Genomic DNA, 11,339 nt, shown 5'->3' with positions numbered 1-11,339 from the left:
TAGACAGAGGACCATAGATGTGATTCCTCCCCACCCCCGGTGGTGTTTGAGGGGAAAAAAATGATGTCCGGAAAGCATTTTAAGGCTCATGAAGTGAGCTGCTGCATCAAGTATTTCATTTTCGGATTCAACATCATATTCTGGGTAAGTGTGCTGTTTGTGCGACTTCAGGCCTGGTCTCTAATCCTTTGAACGTACTGACATGACATTTTGTTTGTTCTCCATCAGCTGTAGATTTATTTTCAAACGGTAATTGTTTTGGTGTTTTTTTCCCTGTTGGTTTCATGGGAGACATGGATGATGCTCTCCTCCTCACAGGCTCCCTGCTGCTGTGCACTTGCTCCCACTGTCAGCTCCCTGCACGCTTTTGTTTTTGCTTTGTGTTGTTGTCAGCAGCCGTGTTTGCGGAGCACTGATGAAGGGATTTCCTGCCTTTCACTCATTTACATCACGGTATTCTCATCTTAGGACATTCAGTGTTTGAGTGAGTGTAGGGTGGGAACAGAGCTCACCCCTGATCCTTCTCTTTCCTGAGAGAAATGGCATAAATAAAACAGAAAACAAACACCTCCCATTAGAGCTTTGACCATTCATAAACCTTGGCCTCCACTTTTAAACAATAGCTGGTTACTTAACTCTGAAACAGAAGAAGAAGAAAGGTAAGACATGCTTTTTGGTTATTTATTTATAGGAAAACAAAAAAATTGCTCCGGTATTATCAAAAATAATTGCTAACCAGGTGTTGAATATGTGAATTGAAATATTTATTGATTTATTTATAGGCAGTTATTTTAAATAGTTTCATAGTCAGTAATTGTTTTAAAGCCAATTTCCAGAATAAAATCCCCCAATTTTGGAATTGACTGCTTCTCTGGGTTGTATTTTATAGAAAAGAGACGAATTTGGGGTTCGGCCCTGTAAGTTTCATGACTGTGTTCTTTTTAATGGCTGTTTTTTAGTTTTCTGATGTTTCATCCATGAAACAAATAATGAAAACATATTGATTGGTTTACAGAAGATAGATTTATGTTAAGTCTTACTGAATTTTAATCTTAAAATCATAAAATAAGCAGCTTGTTATTACAGCCGTTAGATAAATGTAAAAAAAAAAAGTACAGTATTTCCCTCTGTCGAGTAGTGGGGTAGAAATATAAAGTGAGATCAATGGAAAATCAAATAATACCTCAAATTAAGTAGGCCTAAAATACCCCAAACATATCAATACAGTTTTTAAATAAATGTACTTATATATTTTTAAATTTTAGTTTTAATCCTTACATTTAAATCTATATGTATTATGCATAATGGGCTGGTTCAGCTTTCTAAAATTTATAGTATACACCAATATAAATTGTCATATTGCACATCAAATCTGAGTGAAATAGAGTAGACTGAAACCAGAGTTTATTAATAATGACACCCCTCTAGTAATACTGCTAAAAATAAATATTCACTCATATACACTTGTGAAACAGAATCTACATAAAAAAATAACAGATACCTAAAAGTGACTCAGCTAAATAGAACTTAAACATAATTGATTTTTATTGTTTATATCTGTAATTTCTCCTCTGTTGCAAGTCAAATTTCTTTTGTAAAACAGATATTTACTAAAATATTTGCATCACTGAGGACGAGGGCCCTTAGAGACTCTTAGTATAACAACACAGTGAATGATTTAATTTGCAAAGTGCTTTATGAGGCAAACGTTCTTAACTAGTATCCACTCTATTAATGTGCCTTTAAGTGCCTCTAAACAAGGAGAGCATCATTATTATGTTGATAATTATGAGCATCATTATGTTAATTTAATGTTAATAGTCATTTGTATATTGTATTGTCTTGCCAAGCAACCGCTGTCAAAAAACTCCTGAGCATGTCATTGTCTTTGCAACAGCTCTTCATTACAACTACAGTGTTAGTGTTTGGTAACTGAGGAGACCAGTTGCTTTAGTTTTGGAACAAAATTCTTTGGCAGATTCTTAGGATTTCCATCACAGTTACACAGTTTAGGGCCTCGCTTGTCATATTTTTTACCTCAAAATAAAAGACCTGGACTGCAGGTGGGCCAGTTTAACACTTGGAGTCCTTTGCTACAGAGCCACACTGTGCTTTGGCATGTTCTTTAAACAACTAGGGCCTTGCCTGGAAAAAAAGACTGCCTGGATGGCAGCATGTTTTCCTCAAAAACAAACAAACGAACTAATAAACAAAAAAAAGTGTATATTTTTAAGCTTAATGGTGTTTTGACAGTTGCATTGATATAAAATGAGATGGTCCTTCTTTCCTTTTTAACTTGTCAGACCACAGAAGAGTTTATTACATATTTTCAGACTATTTCAAACAAACTATGCAGCGGCAGGTGTAGGATTTTTTTTATTGGGGTGGCCAAACTGGAGCCACCTCTCTGGCCCTGACCCTGGACCTCAGGCCTAGAAAAGTCTGCAGTGGTACTGGATCTTGTTGATATATGGTTGTTTTTTTGTATGGTGGAGCTTGTATTTGTGGAGTTGCATTTTCAGATGAAGGTTTAAACTTTACAAACTTTGGCCATACTTCTGAAGGACTCATCTTCTCTGTTTTGCCCTGAAGGTGAAAGCTTGTACGGTCATAATGCACTCGAGCCGAGTAATGATGCTTTCTAATGTGGGAGATTCCCGCAGAAACTGCAGACTTAGAATAGGAAATATTTAGTAAGTGGAGCACAGCCAGGAAAATCTCTGTTGTTTCTCTCTCTCTGTGATGACATGTTGCAGTCACAGTAAAATAATCCTGCTCTCTTGTCTCTTTGTCAGTTCCTTGGAATAGCGTTCCTTGGCATCGGGTTGTGGGCATGGAATGAAAAGGTAAGTTTTATGAATTAGTGTGATGAAAAGTTGCATTAATTAATTTTAATAAAATTTCTGTAATTTCAATTATCAACATATGCAAACAAATCCATAAACTAAGTGGCTAATTTACATTCACTACTTGTGGTTTACTCCTATCTGTCTGCATGAATTGGTAGCAGTGGCTTTACTGAATCAGAAAGGAATTTCATGCTTTCCGGTGGGACGCCGCTTTGAACAATGGACTCTGAATGAATCTGATGTATTTCACAGATTCATTCATTGTTTACTCTAAGTACTGGGGCTGTAGAAGTGGAACAGACAGTCAAGTGAGTGTCTCCACTTTCAAGATGTTTTCTTTTTGATTATGGCTTTATCCTCACACACTGATGTTAATAATTTTAATATAATAATTTTCATCATTTGTAACCAGAGAAATATTGTATTTCATTAAATTAATAGTTTAGTCAATAAAGCGTTAAAATGTAGAAACATGCTCAAAATTAAAATTTTTAAAAGAGGTCTCTGTATTCGTAGGATTAATCCTAAACTAAGCTAATAGCCATCTGGTGTCTGATACATAAAGTATTTTACACATTTTACAGATTTTATTAGCCACAACATTAAAGCCACTGCACTGGTGAAGTGAATAACCCTGATTATCTCGAGGGTCGATTCTTACCACCGTCTACCATTGGTAGTTGGAGTGCGCAAGTAAACATCAGAACTGGACCATGGAGCAATGGAAGAAGGCTGATGGGCTGGGCCTGGGCTGATGATCTTTTTTTTCTTTCACATCATGTGGACAGACAGTTTGTGTGCATTAATTACCTGGACAAGAGATGGCACCAGGTTGCATCATGGGAGGAAGGAAAGTAGGCTGATGCTCTGGGCAATATTCTGCTTAGAAACCCTGGGTGTAGAAGTAATTTAGGTGACACGTAGCACCTACCTAAACATTTTTGCTGACCAAGTATACCTCTTCATGGCATTGGCATTCGCATATGGCGGTGACCACTTTTAACAAGATAATCCATCCTGCCAAACTGAAACAAAGGTTCAGGAATGGTTTGAGGAACATTACAAAGAGTTCAAGCTGTTGCTTTAGCTTTCAGTTTCCCTCAAACATGCATGTGAGGTGTTAGCCTTAAGCTTCTGTGTCTTGCTTAAGGACATGTGGATATGTGGACAGGAGGAACTGGCCAGAGACCAGAGAATGCTTTCAGAGGTCTTGTAGAGTCCATGCCTCGACAGGTGTTTTTCAAGCACGTGGGGAACAGACAAAAATTTTGAGACCAATCCCACTCACACATAGCCGATCGGTATATGTGAGTGGTATCAATCTTTTAGCTTGCAGTAGGAGTTTTTTAGCTTTCCCGAGTGGTTTCATATCTTTCCCCTCACCTGTCATGATTTTTTTTTTAGGGTGTTCTATCCAACATCTCATCCATCACAGACCTGGGGGGTTTCGACCCTGTCTGGCTCTTCCTTGTTGTGGGTGGTGTGATGTTCATCCTCGGATTTGCTGGTTGCATTGGAGCACTGCGAGAAAACTCTTTCCTGCTCAAGTTTGTATGTTCCCTAAAGCCTTCCTCAGAGATTTTTCCATCTGCCTTGGTTCATAATAACATTTGGTAAATTAGGAGGAAATGTGACTGTTTGTTTTAGTTCTCTGTGTTCCTGGGTATCATCTTCTTCCTGGAGCTGACTGCAGGAGTCCTGGCCTTTGTATTCAAAGACTGGATCAAGGACCAGCTCAACTTTTTTATTAACAACAACATTCGGGCCTACAGGGATGACATTGATCTGCAGAACCTAATAGACTTTACTCAGGAATATGTGAGGACTAAGTTTCTGATTTTACTCCAGTGTTGCTTTTTAACTTGTAAGAGTCATGGTTGTTCATTTATGTGGGACTTTATGGACACAAAAAAAATGAGGTCTCGTTGTCTGTCTAACTTTGTAGTGGGAGTGTTGTGGAGCTTTTGGAGCTGATGACTGGAATTTGAACATCTACTTCAACTGCACTGATTCAAACCCAAGTCGAGAGAAATGTGGAGTGCCCTTTTCCTGCTGCACCAAGGATCCAGCGGTAGGTCTTCCCCAAAAAGCCCCCCAAACCCCCAAAATGTGTCAGCTAACTCATTCCCTTTTATGGTTAAGCAAAACACGCTTATGGGTGTAACTTTGTGCTGTGGAGTCTCAGAGTTGGAATTTAAGTGGAATAGGTCACTTTCTAACTTGCTGAAACATTTACAGCGCTGATAGTTTGAGGGGAAATTGTGAAAGTCCTCCCTGTGACAGATAGCTTAGTTATCTCTGTCCTCCAGAAGGTCATGGCTGACTTCCAACAGGACGCCCAGGCCTCAGTATTTAGTCCACTCAGACTCTGCCAGCACAGCAAAGTCTAAAAGAGGCTGGGTGGAGTTATCTTTTTGACCAAGGCGGTGTTTGGCTGAAAATGCCTCATACACTGTGCAAAGCAGTGACAGCTCTCTGCTTCAGCAAAACAGACTTCATGGTAATGAAAGTTGCACAAGAGTGTTTTTTTATTTGCTGACCCAAGGGCATGCTGTTCCTCTAAGGTCATCTGCTCTGAGAGCAACACTTAGTGTACACTTAGATATAAATCTTTAAAAAAATGTTCACATACAATTTAAATTTCTCGAAAAAAAACAACTTTGTAATTCCCCAAAGTAATGGCACTGTAGTTTTTTGCAAACATAACTGAAACAGTATTTATGTGTTTTCTAAAGCTGTTTTGTAGAACAATAAAGGCTCTTTGACATAGAGAAATACTAACTACACAAGCAACAGTGAATGAATATATTTATTATTTACTGTGGTGCAGCTTTTTTGACAATAGGATAAATATAGCATATCACTAACCTTCCTTAAAACGTTTTATTTTACACCTTTCCTAACAATGTTTTACATGGCAGACACTAAGATATTGTTATTCACAATACTAATAAATACTAATCTAAAACAGTGACCTCTCTGTCACTGTAGTTAAGTTTAAGTGTTTCAGGATGTGAGTAGGGCTCACAACAGCCAAGCCAAGTCTAATGTCCTCCCCAATTCTGCCTTTAATCCAAATCTCACATATGTAGCTCTGGTTCTTTACAGATTTTTACACGTTTAGCTCTCTTGGAGCATAGCTTGTCCAAACCTGCTCTAATGGTAAACCTGACAGCAGTGCCCCAGGTCATGAAATGGTATAGCATGTTCATTTTGACAGTGACAAAAAGGGAAAAAAGATGACGCTAAATTCCAGTTCCAAGCAGCATTTTCTTTTTTTTAGATTTCCCCGATATATCTTGGCTTTACCCTTTGTAAAACCTTTATAAAAATTTATTTTTCTTTACAGGAGGATGTCATCAACACTCAGTGTGGATATGACATCCGAGCAAAGGCGGTGAGAAAACATTCATAACACAGACTGAGAGTAAAACTAAGCCGATGCTTTAAAGCAGTAAAAGGGGTGGAAATAGCTGTTGCTTGTTTTGCCTCGGGCAGGTTTATTTGCTGCATGAGGTCATCAAGTACTCCACCCTGGACACAATAATCCTCTACCAGTATGTTTCCTCACTCCTCAAAATGCAGCAGCTGGCTCTGCATCAGTACTTTGGGATGTGTGGTATTACTCATGCTGTAGTAATGCAATGGGAATCGACCCCCCCTCCCCCTATCATTAGCTTTGGCTTTACTCCATAGTAGCATACTGTAAGGAAAAGGGTACATTTGTTTTTCTTGACTCAAAATTTGAGGAAAAGCCAGACTGAAGCAGTTTTAACAAGCCAGAGCAGAAAAAAACAGCAAGTTGAGTGTGTTAACAAGCAGGGACATTATTAGCTCAGGGAGATTTTCCTGTGAAGGGAGACCACATGATGAAAAGGAAAATCATGTGCTACTATTAAACATATCTATGATGTAAAGTGTTGCGAAGGCATTTTAATCCAAACATGACTGCACACAGTAAAGCTTTTCGAAACATTCAATCTGCATGTAATTATTATTCGACAATATTGGTTTGACTTGACTGTTCTGTTAATGTTGTTGCAGGACTCAGAGCAGCAACACTTCATTTATATCAAAGGCTGTGTGCCTCAGTTTGAGAAGTGGCTTCAAGACAACCTGACTGTGGTGGCAGGCATTTTTATTGGGATTGCATTATTACAGGTGAGCAGTAGTGTTAATAGTTTTAGTATTACACCAGACTTCTGTGAATGTATCATGTGCCTGATCTGTCATTATATTTTTTTGTTTTATTTTTTCAGATTTTTGGCATCTGCTTAGCACAGAATCTTGTGAGTGACATTGAAGCAGTGAGAGAAAGTTGGTATGTATTGCAGATGTATGTATTGTATGTATGTATGTATTGTATGTATTGTTTATTAATTCAAGTGCAAGTTCACCGGGAGCAGTGAACAACTTGTTTAGCTGATAGATAAACTACCTAATATTTTTGGCTGAAATGTCTCCATAACTAAATGGGAGAGAGATTCATTATCCCCAGGGGACTATTCCCAATGACTTTAAAAATTACCTGACATCTCTGTGACATCACTAGCAGATTTTTATTTTTGGTGAATAATGAAACTGTTCGATAGACAGTCTTATAATTTCTATCCATGTCCACCTTCACATCAACTACAACAACTTTCATGATCCCCCAACTTTTCAGTCAAAACACCAGATACGTGCAAAATTAAGAACATTTTCATCTTATACTAAAATATACAAAACATCATCTTTGTAACAGTGTTGTTGTGAGTATTTCAGTAAGCTAGTCTTAGCTAGTCATTTAGCTTAAGGCTCATTCTGCCTACATGAAGCTTTAGAGAATGACAATCACAGCAACAACTTTATTGTGAGATCTCGTGACCTTCATCAGTCCACACACCTTACAAGTAGGTGGAGTTGTGCCAGAAACCAAGACTTTACCAAATTACAGCTTCATGGAGCTTTTAGAAAGTCCTATGTATTCATGCACTTTATGTCTTGATTTTATTGCAGTTCTTCTTTAATCTGCATAATCTTTTTGTGCAGTTTGTTTACGTAAGACCTCCACAAAGCCTCCAAAGGCAGGAAAGATGTACCAGGTAAACCCTATTTGATTTCAGCATTAACATTTCTCTGTGAACTACTCCCCCCTGTGCCTGTTCTGGATTCTGTTTGTACTGAAAACTCTTTTCCCCCCCCACAGGACTCTATAGTTTTGGCAAGAAGGGAAACAAATGAATCATCTAATGTGTCCAACAAAGATTCTCAAGAGTCTAAGAGCCTCATGTATATGTACATAGTAAATTTGAAGTTATTTTTAAAGTTTTATGGCCCAAGTTTTGAATGGAGCACAGCTTCTGAAATCTATTGTAGCTTTCTTACGGTACAAATTTTAAAAAAATGCAGTATAAGCAGATAAAATGGTGAAGAAAACTCCCAGTTCAGTACAGAAGCTGTGATGAAGGAGTAGATTATAACCTAAGAACACATAAAGGAGTAGATTGAATTTGAAAGGTAGGTTTTCTCTGAGGCAGCACTTTATTTACAAAAGGGCCTTGGTTTTATATGTCTCCCAGCTGCAGTTTTAACACTGCATGTAAGGAGTGTGTACAAAGCTAAAGTGATTCTGGAAATGCACTGCATGCCTATTGTCTACTGGTAGGACATTGGCTCTGCTAATTTCATTAATGCTAAATACTTTTTAAATACTTGTAAATTAGCCACCATTTTAGAGGGAATTGGCTGGTTAGCACTTTGTTGAATGTTTGAAACTACAGAGAATGAACTACAGATGTATTTCTATGTGTAAGATGTTAACACTCATAGTACAGTAAAGTTTGTATGCAGATTTTTCAAGCTGAGATTGAGATGGCAACAAGCATTATTAGGAAGGGAAATAATAGATGTGCTGGTTTGTAAAATTGTAATTTGTGGGGTTTGGGCATTTGTCGAAACAAATTTACAGAAAGTACAAGAAGATGTGGTGTCTAATTTGAAGGTCAGCCTTAAGCACTTTAATCTTCATACAAGAGTGATGAAGCTCATTGCAGCCGCTCTGCATTTTGTCATGATTGACTGTTATTTTAGTCAAGCAGCAGCAGCACCAGTGGGAACTTCCATTTAAAAACTGCATCTTTAGCTTGTTGGTGCTCCAAAATTGTTCATCCTAACTTTATCCATAAGCAACTTGACAGACAAAAATGTATCAGCGTTGCTATGCGGTTCCTTTCACATTATCTTGGTTTACAGTATCAGTTTTCATTAATGAACTTTATTTCTTAATTGTCACCCATACATTTCTTTCTATAAATCTGCCTCTTTGATTATTTCTCAGTTATATTAAATTTTTTAAATTTGTAAGTTTTCACTGGAAAATTAGGATACAAGCTATTTCCAATGCTCATAATGAATTGCATGCTGGTACCTCTGGTAGAAATACTTTATAGTCTACATGCATTTAATACTTGAAAGAAGAGCACGGGCTGTCTCACCAGCATTATGTTTAATGTACATTTGGAAACTTAGAAAGAGTTAATTTGTTATTGCATTACCTGGAAGCATGCAAGCCAACCACTAACAGAGCAGAATGGCATAAAGGTAAAACGCCCACACACTTTTTTTTTGTAGTCAGATCTGCAGCCTTGAAGAATTGAAAATATTTCAACAAAGGATTTTGAAGTATGTACTTTTGCATTTTGAAATCTCATGATAAATGTGTAAAGCAGCAATGGGGGCAAACATCCTTTTGCCTTTCGCATCACACATGTGTCAGTGTTTACTTATCACACTCATTTTTACCACTCAGTGCCATATTGCAATTTATACGTCGTCCTGATCATAAGTCCACTTTGGTTCATGTGTATTCCTGATTCTTGTAAATAACTGGATTGTGACAAGTTGTAAATATATATCTGAATAAATGTGGTTCTTTATACAATTTTGTCTGTACGTACTTTACCTAGATTCATTTTATATGATTTAAAACTGTGATATACAGTTAAAAATGAAACATACCACCTGCTTGCAAGTCACAATTGGTACAATAATAGAACTGCAACCAATTACACTTTCATAAAGTCCTGCTGCCAAGGTGTGACTCATCTTTGCTTATTCTCTCAGGATGCTTTACAATGATGCCTTTATTAAAATAAATGGAGAAAGTGCAATTTAATAACGGAGATCATTGTGTCATTGTGACTGGATTACTCATGACCGCCATCTAGAGTTGGTTTTAAATCTTCTTTTTGATCTTTCTGCTGGTTTAAGCAACTATCAATCACTGCCCAATCAATAAAATGAAAGCCAACATTTATAGTATTGTTTAACAAGTACACACTGTACATTATGATATGTAGAGTATAATATATAATGCCTGTTAATATATCAGAGAAAGAGTCATAGACAGATTGAGATAACGTTACACCCCACCTCCATGAGAGAAAAACACCCAGACTAAAAGCTCCTTGCTTTTCGTCTGTTTTGGCATTTCTTCTGTCACCAAATCATCTTAATTACAGTGTGTAAACTTTCTGCTGTTTTCAGTTCCTTTGTTGATGAGACTGACGCCGTAGAGGAAAAGCCAAATCATTGTTTATCTTGGAAAATAAACCTCACCCAAAGAAAGAATAACAATTAGTTGATTATATACACATAAACTTTTCTCTTGAGATTATTTGTGATCTACTGTGGATAGCTTTGATAACTGTGTCTGTTTGCTATGTTATCAGGGATTGATTGGAAACCACTGATGTGACCTTTGACCAGATGCCTTAGTGTTACTTCCAACCCTTTTGTAGTCTCCCAGGAAAAGAGCAGTAGACTTACTGTATCAGAGTTCCCGAAGTAATCAAATTTCAAATGCATTCAATTCAAATCAACTCAAGTTTTACTTATAAAGCCCAACTTAAAATTTGACTTAAGTTGCTTTCCAGTACAAGATCCTTAGGCCCTTAAATCAAATCAGCAGAGGCCCTAGTCCAGGACAGACAATTGTGTGATAAATGTTTAATCTGCACATTAATATCAAAATGTTTCCATTATCAATGTCAAATAATTGGAATCTTTACTACATTTTACATGTCATTTTACATGACAGCACCACCCGAGCCTGGATAAAATGGGATGGTTGCAGCAGGAAGGGCATCTGGCATAAAAACTTGTTTTTTGCATCTTTTCATTGTCATTTTGTGTCCCTTTGGTGTAGTTTTGCATCTCTCTGTGGCCATTTTATGTCTTTTTCACAGTAAATTTATGCAGAGGCTCTGTGCCAGGGGCCCCTGACAGGCCCACTAGGCCCATACAGTAATCCATCCCTGCCCAGAAATACAGGTAAATAAAAGAAAAATATTTGTGTGCTTTAGTCTGTCATTTTCCATTTATATTTATTGTACTATTATGTATTATATTTGGGGCAGTGCTTTTGTACACTGCATTCTGTTTAGTATTTTTGGAATATAGTGATTCTTCACAATATTTTCCTATCCCGAGTTTGCGATGATTTTGACC

The 11,339-nt window shown here is 37.3% G+C and overlaps 1 protein-coding gene across 5 annotated transcripts; it reads left to right on the top strand.

The window, feature by feature from the left end:
• The first annotated feature begins 10 nt into the window (after positions 1-10).
• LOC137123308 (tetraspanin-5) lies at positions 11-9,771 on the top strand. 5 transcript variants are annotated; one of them, XM_067496838.1, is made up of 11 exons: positions 55-144; positions 2,796-2,846; positions 3,008-3,157; positions 4,254-4,400; positions 4,497-4,667; positions 4,795-4,920; positions 6,199-6,246; positions 6,894-7,010; positions 7,109-7,170; positions 7,881-7,933; positions 8,038-9,771. In XM_067496838.1, the coding sequence occupies exons 3-10, from the start codon at positions 3,080-3,082 to the stop codon at positions 7,891-7,893; spliced, it is 762 nt and encodes a 253-aa protein (XP_067352939.1). In that variant the 5' UTR covers positions 55-144; positions 2,796-2,846; positions 3,008-3,079; the 3' UTR covers positions 7,894-7,933; positions 8,038-9,771. The 5 variants fall into 5 exon arrangements, with proteins under 5 accessions (XP_067352936.1, XP_067352937.1, XP_067352939.1 ...); XM_067496839.1 differs by lacking the exon at positions 55-144 and adding an exon at positions 176-659; XM_067496835.1 differs by lacking the exon at positions 3,008-3,157 and having other exon boundaries at positions 11-144.
• Positions 9,772-11,339: the final 1,568 nt, after the last annotated feature.

The sequence above is a fragment of the Channa argus genome, chromosome 3 (assembly GCF_033026475.1).
Source record: "Channa argus isolate prfri chromosome 3, Channa argus male v1.0, whole genome shotgun sequence".
Taxonomy (NCBI): Eukaryota; Metazoa; Chordata; class Actinopteri; order Anabantiformes; family Channidae; genus Channa; species Channa argus.
The sequence above is the reverse complement of the archived record's forward strand: the minus strand, read 5'-3'. Positions and strand labels throughout refer to the sequence as shown.